Consider the following 10547-nt stretch of genomic DNA (forward strand, 5'->3'; position numbering starts at 1 on the left):
CCACCAGTGGGAGGGCATAGCCCTTCCAGCCACTTTTAAAAGTGATGGTGCCATGGCCTCTTGGTCCCCTGCATCCGCTTGACCCCCATTCTCTTCCCTATCACCCGTGCCCCTATGAGCACCCGGCTCCATCCCTTGATTTGTGACTCCCTCCACCTCAGATGGCTGCTTGGGCTCACCAGGGGAGCGTTCCAAAGCCAGGCACATAAGTATTCCTGGAAATCGATTTTAAATGTCCCTGCGTGAGTACTCTCACGGGAAGGTGCGCCCGCTCTCAGCCAATCAGAGACTTGGAAGAGCACCAGGTGATCAGTTATCTGATCAGTCTCCACTCACCCACACCCACATTCACACACACACCCTGATCCACTGCCGACTGGAGGCTTCTGGCCTGGCCCCGGACGGCTGAACGAATTATCTGCTCGCCCCTCGTTGCAGCGACCCAGCTCATCACTCAGTGGCCATGTTCTGTTCGAGTCCCTTCATTACCCCCCAGGATGTGCCCGCCCGCCCCGTTCTCACCTCTCGCACTCGCCTGCCTTGGGGGCTGAAGCAGCCCACCAGCTCCCCCGTCCCTGCGGTGCCGTCCCTCCGGTGCCCCTCCAGCCGCTGCAGCGAGGATGGGGGCATCTCGTCGTACAGACGGTAGGAGAGGTTCCGCAGCACGCACACGGCGTTCTCCACGCTCTGTGGATGGGGGAAGGGGGATCAGCCGGGGCCATTCACTCCAGCTGGCTCGCCTTTCAAAGCCCACGTGGGAGAGGCACTGGCTGGACCGTCCCGCCCAGCACTGCTGACTAGAGCCTGGGCCCAGCCAAAGCGGAGACTGGGAACAGGGCCTCCCATCAGGGCTGGGTTAATGCTCCCGCAGTGCCAACACGACCGACAAAGCCCACAGCTGGCCAGCCCATGTCTAATCTGCCCATCACCCTGGTATCGGGGTGTCAATTCGCTCTCCAGGCTCTGTGCCCTGGTTTGAGGGGCTCCCAGTGAGCAGGAACACAGCCCTGCCCTGCCCTGGGACGGTTCATGGGGGTGGGCGGTGATCAGTTTCCCATTCCCTTCTCCAGCTTGCCTGGCTTGGGAAACTGACCCCGATACTCAGACCCTTGGCGGCGGGGCCGAGACGCGCCAGGACCCGTGGTGCCCAGTTGCGGAGAGCTGGAGCATGACTCAGTCTGTGCCTGAGAGGCAGACGGAGGCACGGGCTTTCCGAATGGAAACACTCCGCATTTGGGGCCGAAGGGGTCCTGAGTGACCCCCTGCAACCCTGGCCTCGCTCCCAGCATCCCAACCCCCACGCCCTCCCAGGCACGGTCCCCTGCCACTGGGGCGCCTCCCGTCTGGGTCACAAGGCCTCGTCTCTCAGGGGAGTGTGGCTCAGACACAGGCTATGCACTGCCGGAGCCAGCCCACTGCCTTCCTTCTCCTGAAGAGGTGTGCAGGGGAGGGGCTGCATGGCCCCTCCGTTGGGGCAGGAGTTTAGTAGGAGGCTCGGAATGGCCCAGGGCCGATCAGCTGGCAAAGGGCTCCGGGAGGCTGGCGGCTCTGATAGCAGCAGCTCTAGGGGTTAGGCTGCCTGTGGGGACTAGGCCTGGTCCCCTCAGCCACTCGCCACGGAACAGCCCCAGGGCACTCAGCTGGCCCTGCCTGCTCTTCCGTATGGCAGAGCCATGGCAGGCTGGTGGGGTGGGGGGGGAGAGAAACCCCCCATTGTTCTCAAGCAGGGGTGACACGGCCCAGCACTGGCCTGGGAACAGGGTGGCCCGGGTATGAACCAGCTACTGTCAGCGCATCCTCGCAGGGCTGGCCAGGCCGCACGGGGGAGGCTGAAGGCTGGCCGAGGTCAGGGCTGGTGCCCATGCTGTGCTGCCGGGGGCAGGGGAGATAAGCCCTTTGGGGCAGGGCCTAGCGAACCTCAGGCGTGTGGGGTGGGGCTAAGGATGTTGGTACCACGTGAAGTGCTGCTCCGAGCCAGGAGGAAGCAGAGACAGGGAGAGAGCTTCACTCCCGCCCACATTGAGCCGCACCCCAGCCTAGGCTGTTCGCTCTAGGCGGTGAAGACGAGGGGCTGGATCCCCAGCACAGACAGGCAGACGCAGACTCCCTCTGGGGGCAGGGGCCTCACCTTGTCCTCTGACTTCCCCACCTCCAGAGAGCTTTTGATGTAATTGATCATGGAGTCCACCAGCCTGTGGCACTCGCGCATCTTCTGCCGGGTCTGCTGGCTGGCGGAGCTGAGGTTCCTGCAGGGGGAACGCAGGGCCCAGCACTGTGAGATGGAATCTCCCCTGCCATCCCATGCCCCCAGCCTCTGCCGGGACCCCCTCCTCTGCCAGGCCAGAGCAATTGCCCATCTAGGATTCCCGCTCCAACAGTGGCCAACGCTGGATGCTGCCGAGGGAGGTGTGAACCCCTTGTAACGTCCCTCCGTGTGGAATACTAACTCTGGGTGGGCATTGCTGCCTGACCCTGGCTGCTCCCCAGGTCGGGCCCTGCAGCATGAGGACTGGGGATACAGTGTCCTGCCCAGGGGGCATGCAGGCCTTGTTCATAACACTGAGGGCCAGAACCAATACCAGAACCAAGAAAGTCTCCATTGCTCTTGGCCCAGAGCTCCCCCAGCCCGCGTGGCTCAGTGGCCAGGGCGCGGGGAACACTCTCCATGCCCAGGGGCTGGCAGAGCTGGTACCTGAGGAGGCCTGTGGAGTTGTAGAAGATCTCCGCTTCTGAGGCATTCTGCTGGATGATGGCAGCGCTGCCCGTGCCGGAGAGCGGGGTCAGGATCAAGTCGGTGAGTGGCTCCAGGGTGTCCCGAGCCAGCCGGTCCTTTAGGGTGTCGCTGGAGGAGAGATTCCACAGGATCCCTGCAGGCCACAGAAAGCAGCACTTAGCCCCAGAGAGCATCCAAACGGGTTGAACTTCTGGGCCATTTGTACCGGGTTCATGCTCTCCTTCCTCTGACAAGCCTGCTGGGCTAGCTGCCCCTTCCAGGCTGCCACTCTTGCTTCCCAGAGCACGGGGGCTGCCACTCTTAGCTCACAAGGGGGCTCCAGCAGCAAGTGACCTTTGCCCCCGCCCCTGAGTGCCTGAATCCCAACAGGCAGCCTCTGATCCGCAGCCACGGGAGGAGGCAGGGCTCAGAGGACTCTTCCCATCCTACTGGAAGCTACTCAGAGCTCAGAAACCCCGATGCAGTGACTTGACTCCCACAATGGCAGGCATGCTGCACAAGCCACTGAGTTTTGCTGGCGTCATTCGTGGCCCTGCTCTGTGTGGATGGGCAGCCTCTCAGGGTGGGGTCTAATTATCTGGGGCTATTAGTCATCAGCCAGCTGCACACAGGCAGCCAGGGAAGGAGACCCGCTGCCCCCCAGTTCTGATGAGCCCAAGGAGTGGCACTGACAGACATAACTAGCAGGGGGAGTTGAGAGGAGACAGACACTATTTGAATCCAAGCTGTGCAGGGCCCTGTTCCAGCAGCTCCGATGCCAAACAAAGCTTCTGCACTAGGGCGTTGCTGCAAGAAACACACAGTTTGTTGGGGGTTCCTGAAATTCCCAGGAACTTGTCGGAGCAGGGCAGCCCTGCAGGCTTGGGCATGTGCCACCCGCTGCATTCCAGAGCTCACCAAATCCTCCCTTTCCCTCCCCTGCCACAGCAGCTCTCAGGATAGAGCAAAGCATCTTGCTAGCCCACTAGGGGTAGCAGCACGACCTGGGACTCAGGGGACCTGGGTTCAATTCCTGGCTCTACCACAGACTCTCTCTGTGCCCCAGAGCAAGTCACTGAGTCACTCAGTGAGTCTGATCCCCGTCTGTAAAATGGGGAGAACGCCTCCCAGGGCTCTTGTGAGACTAACTGACTGTGGGGCACTCAGCCACAGAGACTCCCTGCTGCCGAACTTCCGCCCCCGCTGCATGCTTTAGCAACAATGGCCTAGATTCCCTCGCTGGTGTGAATTCACTGCAGTGGGGCTTTGATGATTTACACCCGCTGAGGACCCAGTTCTGATCTCCCCGGGAGGCAATGGGACCTGACAAGGAGGTGCCCTGCCTGTCAGGCACTCCCTGTGTGCAGGGCAAGCCAGCCCAGGGCTGAGCTATCTGGCGATTGCTCTCTCCATCCTCCAGCTGCATTTAGCTAAAACCACTTTCACAGACTCCATTACGCTTGTAATAGGCATTAAACCCTTCGCATCATCGCTCCTGGGCCCGGCTTTCCCATTAGCCCTGGTATTAGCTGAGACAATCAGAGCCTGGCGGGCAGGATTAGAAAGGGCCTTTGTAATAGAGGCAAATGTAATCTCTGCTCTTGGCCTCTCCCTCACAGCGCTGCCTGCGATACACAAGCCAGGTGGAATCTGGCCCCTGGCCAGGGCCCAATCTCCCCCTCCACCATTCATCTCACTCCCTCTCTGCTCTCTCCAGTATCAGCAGCCAGTCTGGGCAGGAGAAGCCTGTATCCCTCCCCCATCTCTATATCTGCCTCAGCTCCCCACTCTTATCAGCACGCTCCCCACCTAGGAGGCAGTGGGGTGTAGCCCAGCCTGGATACATAAAAGGGACAGCATCCCTTCCCATTCCATCCAGGGCGGCCTGGATGACTGACTAGTCCCTCCTCCCACGGGCAGGGCAGGACAGTCTGAGCTACCCACCCACCCCAGGTTCCCTGCCTGGCCCCACAGTGATAAGATCACTGACTGGCTGTACAGTAACCCAGGCTGCCAGCTCCTGCGAGCAGGGTTCACGTGCCTGCTCTCCCTGGCATGCCCATGGGCCCTGACAGCGCGGTGTAGAACCAACCGTCCAGTGACACTGACCCCGGAGGAGTGAAGTTCAGCTCGAGGCTGGCTGGGGGAATTGAGCTCCAGGAACAGAGGGCTCCGGCGCTGGCAGCGGCATCTCTCCAGTTGTGGCCCCCCTACCATCGCTCCCTGGCCTGCATCAGAACTAGGCCATGTAACCAACGGGCCTCAGCACACTCCAGTCGAGTAACCTTTGCCCTATCAGCCCGTAAAGACAGCTGAGGTCACCTGCGGGGCCTGGCACAGCCATAGTTTAGCCTGGTACTTTCTAACGAGGGGGCTTATATGGCTCCATCACCGTAGTACCTCACAACACTTAATGTAGATATCCTCACAACACTCCTGCAATGTAGGGCCGTGCTATTAACCCCAATTTGGGGGTGGGGACCTGAGGCACAGAGACTATGGGCTAGAGTCACAAAGGTACTTAGGGGGCCTAGCGCCCACTGAAATACCTTTAAGGATCTGAATTGCCCAGGGTCACCCAGAAAGTCTGGGGCACAGCAGGGAATTGAACCCAGCTCTCCTGAGTGCTAAGCCAATGCTCTAACCACTAGGACATCCCTTGCACTCCAACAGACACTCTTAATGCTCACTATTCAGGATTGCACTTGTCAGGCCAAGAGAGGAGCCATGTGCATGCACCCTCAGAAGCTGCGGGGCCATTCCCTCTCCTGCCATTGCTTCTGGGCAACAGGGTTTAACGGCTTCTTATCTGAACCCTAAAGTAGAACTAGACAAAAGAGTTCCAACGTATTTGTTCCCCGTCTTTCATCAAAATCAGAAAGTTTGGCCAAAAACAATTTTTTCATTGAAATGTCAACATTTGAAAAACGTCAGCTAGCCCAACTTCAAACGCCTTCATCTCCCAGTATCTACCCAGTCTAGTGCCACCTGATGGAGACCTGGTGTAACTACAACAGGAGCCGACGGGGGTGAAGAATGAGGTGGAAGACAAAGAAAGAACTATTATGGCCGGTTTTGGCTGATCCCAAGAGAATGTGCTATCACCCATACAACTGCCCGGGAACACCAATTGTCGTGAATGGGATGTCAGGACTCTCAGGACAATCTCCTGTTTTAGATGCTCCCAACTTTGCTGAGCTGAAAGTTTCCAGGTTTGGCTCCACCCAAAGAGGGATTTTTTTCAAAGCTGGAGTGAGATCTCGTTAGCCTTTGCTGAGACATGGAACTTCCCTGTCATTAGTCTGAGCAAAGCTTTCCAATGGCTTTTGTGCTTGCACGTAAGTTCTCCAGCCAGCTGCTCCTCACTGAGGACTAGGGCCCTGTGCTGGCTGCAAAAGCAGCATGTACATAGAAGGTGGGAACACAAGGAGGGGCAGGGTTGAACAGGATCCTCAAATATAAAGGGAGCCAGCAGTGGGATCTGGGGAAGAAGGGGGCTGTGATTTTGCACTGGAGAGATAACAGGGGCAGGCGATGCAGTCTAGAAGATCTGGTGCTGGATTGGGACTCAGGAGACCTGGGTCCTATTCCCAACTCTGCCACTGGCCTGCTAGATGACCTTGGGCAAGTCACTGCATCTCCCCATGCCTCAGTTTCCCCTCCCACCCTTTGTCCATTTAGACTGTAGTCTCATTGGGGCAGGGACTTACTATGTGTGTGTACAGCACCTGGCACAATGGGGCCCTGATCTCAGCTGGGCCCCCTAGGTGCTGCTGCAACACAAGCCGTTTAGCAGTAACCCCAACAGACTAGCTTCCCTTTCCCCGCTCAGCCTGGCGCTCCCTCCCATGCACTGACCCGTGACGTTCTTGCGCAGCTCGTCGTCCTGCTCGCGTAGCGTCCTCATCAGCTCGTAGATGCCGTTCTCCTCCACCAGCACCAGCTTGTTCTCGGCATTGTCGTAGATGAGGTTGCGCATGGCGCCGGTGGCGTGGTGCTGCAACTCCTTGTTGGGGTGGTTGAAAAGCTTCACCAGCTTGGGCATGACTTGGAGGCTGCGAGCCTGGAAGGGAGGCAGGGCGGCGGGTGAGAGGTGGTGGGGCCTGTAGACCCAGGAGTCTGCCCAGGCCTAGCCCGCACTCATCGGAGGCTGCCCTTCCCACAATGCACACACCCCGCCATCAACCAGGCGGGGACGAGCAGGGCCCTGTGGAAGCCATCAGTGTCACAGCCTGGCTAGGAGCAGCCGCTGCAGAGTGGTGGGGCTGTATCCCCCCCAGCATGTTCTGTCAGCACCTGAGTGCACAGCTGGGGCGTCCCTTTCCCAGCATGCCCTTGGCATCTGCCCCCAGGCACCCATCCTCGCCTCGCCCCTCACCTGCTTCTTGGCGTCACTGTCGCTGTAGCACTTGTGCTGGATGTAGGCGGCTCCCAGCACCTGCAGGTTGGGGTCACTGGCCATCAGGTATTTCACTGCTGACGGCAGGTCAATGTCGTCAAACCTGGAAACCAAGGGAGGGTCAGGAGTGGCCACCACGCCCCCTCAGGGCTCCTTCCTTCCCACCTCACAGTGGGGCTCCATCACGTCCTGCATGCTCTGCCGAGGTGCCCACCAATTCGACCCATGTCACTCCTTCACCAGGCCCAGGACACAGGGTCGCCCACCTCTGGTCAAAGATGCCTGGCCAGGGCAGGACTTCTTCAGATCCCATCACGCTGCTCCTAGCAGCCTGTAGGGGTCACTCCTGAGCAACACGTGCTATCCCTCCCATGCCCAGTGCGTCACGGCTATAGCACTGCAATCTGGAGCAATGCTAGCCCAGGAAGCAACAGGGCCCAGGGCAGTCCTTTGCGACAGCATCAGTACTGCTGCTCCAGCTCCCCTCTGCTTTGCCCCCACACCCTACGGATGACCAGGTGAGCTGCAGAATTTACCCGTTGCATGGGGCCGCATCAGGCAACAGGTCGATCACTTAGACGGAGGGATGGTCACGCCCCAAACCATCCACAATGCAGGAGACTACGGAAATGCACCAGGGAGGCAGACCCGGGAACCAGCAGAAGGGAGGCTATGCCTGGCCCAGAAGCCCAGCTCCCCTGGTCCCTCTTAGGAAGCTCGGCACGTTCCTTGATCCTTGTCAGGTCGCTGGGAGCTTCACAGACCACCCCTGCCCACAAGCCCTGACTCCTGGCTACCCCCTGCACACTCACCCGCCGGAGTAGGAGTGCTGGGTTGTCAGCGTATTGTGCCCATTGTACATGTCGATGGCGCGCAGGTCCTGCAGGTGGTGGTTGGACTCAGCCAGGCTGCGCACAGAAGGGGCCCGGACGTTGCGCTCCATCATGCCCACGTAGGAGCTCCCCACACCGGGCTGGGAGGCCGAGAGGCTGCTGAAAGAGCCAGTGCTCAGGCGGGAGCGGTTGTTGCTCTGGAAGCGCTGAAGGGTGCGCATGGCGGGCGCGCGGATGGTCCGGTTCTGAGGCACCTCCACGCTGTCCATCCAGTCGCCTGGCCCCTTCATCCCAGTGTTAGAGCCAGCACTCATCTGCCTCTCAAAGGTGTAGGATCTGGTGAAGTTGCCATTGCTTCTGCCTTTGTAGAGGGCCCCCGGGCCTACCTGCTCCGAGATCACGCTGTAGCGATCATCCATGCCCGCAGGGTTGCCCGGCCCGTCCGCCAGGCGCAGCGACCGCAACGACATGGTGTCGAAGTTTGGCCGGGCTTGGTAGTTCCGCTCGTGGAAGGAATTAGGCCGCGCGGAGGTGCTGGCGGCCTGCGACAGGGTGTAGCTCATACGGTAGGCTGGGCCCTGGGGCACACCTCCGTTGCTGATGGTAGCCATCCTCTTGTGATGTGGGAGGTCCACAGCTGAGCGGGAGGACCAGCCGGTGGACTTGGTGGTGCTGTACCCATTCTGGGCTGGTGGCTGATACAGCTGAGGGAGAGGGGAAGAAATGGGTCAGCAATGTCTCATTTCAATAGGAAACACACAGCATGTCTTGCTAACTTCTGGTCCAGCAAAGTGAGCGTGGGATCTGAGAATCAAGCTGGGGTCTTTTCCTCTCACCCCTCATCACCAGGAAGAGAAATTCTGCAGGCTCAGTTCCACCCTCAGTAATGCCCGTACAGCCTCCACGAAGGCCACTGAAAGCTAACGAGATTACAGTCATCTGACGCCCTTGGCTGAGACAGTGGGTTGGACAGGTGTACTGGGAGTCACCACTGGGCCTGCAGACCTTTTAGCACTGGAGGGGACGAGTGAAAGGGAACCAACCTGGCGTGACACTCAGATCCCAGCTGAGTTTGTTGGTTTTAAAAACACCATTTGACGCGGAGGCCTTGAGAGACCAAGGGAGAAACCCTGGCCCTAGTGAATGGGAATTTCACCACTGATTTTGGTGGAGCCAGGATTTCACCCACTAACCAAGGCGGCATGTTTGACAATGGTGCAGCGCAGAGCTGGCTCTGAGGCCTGCAGAGCTCTCTGACTGCCAAGTGTTCTTACTGCCTCATGGGAGCTTTGTCCACCACTACAGAACCTCGCCCCCCTCCCTCCACCCTGACTGGCGCCTGGGGGAAACGTGCCCCCCACTACCATTATTAGGATCAAGTGCTTTCCCACGCCTGGCTTGAAACCCAGCCATCCACTGCCAGTGACTGGGCTTCCTAAGGGCTACAGGAAGAGAAGCAACTAGCTGGTGACCTGATCTAGCATGCCGATGGCTGGGTTCCAGATACAATAGTGATGGGAGCCATATAATGACCCACCAGCCAGACCGACCTGTCTAGCCACACACTGCAGGTGAGCTGGTACTTACAGTGCCCTTGGTGTCTAAGCCATTGGTCTGGGATCTGGAGCTGAAGGACTTCTGCAGGGTGTTGCTGTACTGGCCCTGGGAGGAGCTGCCACCTGCAGGACAGACAGACAGACAGACAGTGTTCAGCAAAGCTAGAAATGTGCTATGTGGTTCTAAGCACAGCACTAGGGGCATGGGGACTGGGGCAGCCCTGGGCAGGGGCTTAAAGAGGGGATCACCACACGTGGATCTGAATACCCAGTGCTCTGATGGGGGGATGACTGTCTGCAATCGGCTGAACTGCAGCCCTGGAGCCAAACACCCACACGCTGTGGTGGAGTCTGGCTTTGGCTCAGGAGCTTCGGAACGCTGCAGCCAGCTGGGACCCATCCCTGCTTGGTAGCCACACGGAGGTTCCCATGTCATGGGGCGGGGCGCTATAGGGTGTAGGAGGTGTATGTAAAATACCCGCCAAGGTCCCATCACGGTGCTGAGGGCTCAGCGTGGGCTGCCTCTAGTGCCTGGTGAATGAATGGCCTGCGTTAGTGGAGGGGAAGGTGGGAGCCGGTCATCTGCTGCACCTAAAGCTGCCGAGCACGGGTTTGACACAGCTGCAGCACCGAGCCCTCACAGCACACAGCCGGCCCAGGAAAGCCCAGGAGCGCACCCAGGAGCGTGCAGGCCACACGGGGACGTGGCTGAGTGAATGAGGGATGCTCCACAAGTGGCAGGAGATTAGCTGACTGTGGGAGAATTCTCTGTCATGACCCACAGCAACTTCTTCTAAGTCAGCCCTGGGCTCCCCCAGCCCCCACACACCTGAGTCCTGACCTGTAGCATGCCTGGTAGTCCAGTCCTGGGCCCCACAGAGCTTTGCCTAGGGTTACCATATCTCATAAATAAAAAAAAGAGGACCCTCCACGGGCCATGGCCCCGCCCATTTCCCTACCCTCGCCCCGCCCCAACTCCGCCCCTTCCCCGCCCTAACTCCGCCCCCTCCTCCCTCCCACTCCCAGCCAGGGGGAAAGGGCTGCCC

General features: G+C 59.3%; 1 protein-coding gene across 1 annotated transcript in view; it reads right to left on the reverse strand.

Moving 5' to 3' along the window:
- PKP3 (plakophilin 3) overlaps window positions 1-10547 on the reverse strand; it is a 31494-nt gene that overhangs the window by 9650 nt on the left and 11297 nt on the right. The window contains exons 2-8 of the mRNA XM_034770470.1: window positions 9533-9624; window positions 7925-8649; window positions 7092-7215; window positions 6572-6776; window positions 2693-2867; window positions 2129-2246; window positions 523-687 (exon numbers count right to left, since the gene is read on the reverse strand). Coding sequence (XP_034626361.1) covers window positions 523-687; window positions 2129-2246; window positions 2693-2867; window positions 6572-6776; window positions 7092-7215; window positions 7925-8649; window positions 9533-9624 — 1604 coding nt within the window. The remainder of the gene's footprint in view (window positions 1-522; window positions 688-2128; window positions 2247-2692; window positions 2868-6571; window positions 6777-7091; window positions 7216-7924; window positions 8650-9532; window positions 9625-10547) is intronic.

This window comes from Trachemys scripta, chromosome 4 (assembly GCF_013100865.1).
Source record: "Trachemys scripta elegans isolate TJP31775 chromosome 4, CAS_Tse_1.0, whole genome shotgun sequence".
NCBI lineage: Eukaryota > Metazoa > Chordata > Testudines > Emydidae > Trachemys > Trachemys scripta.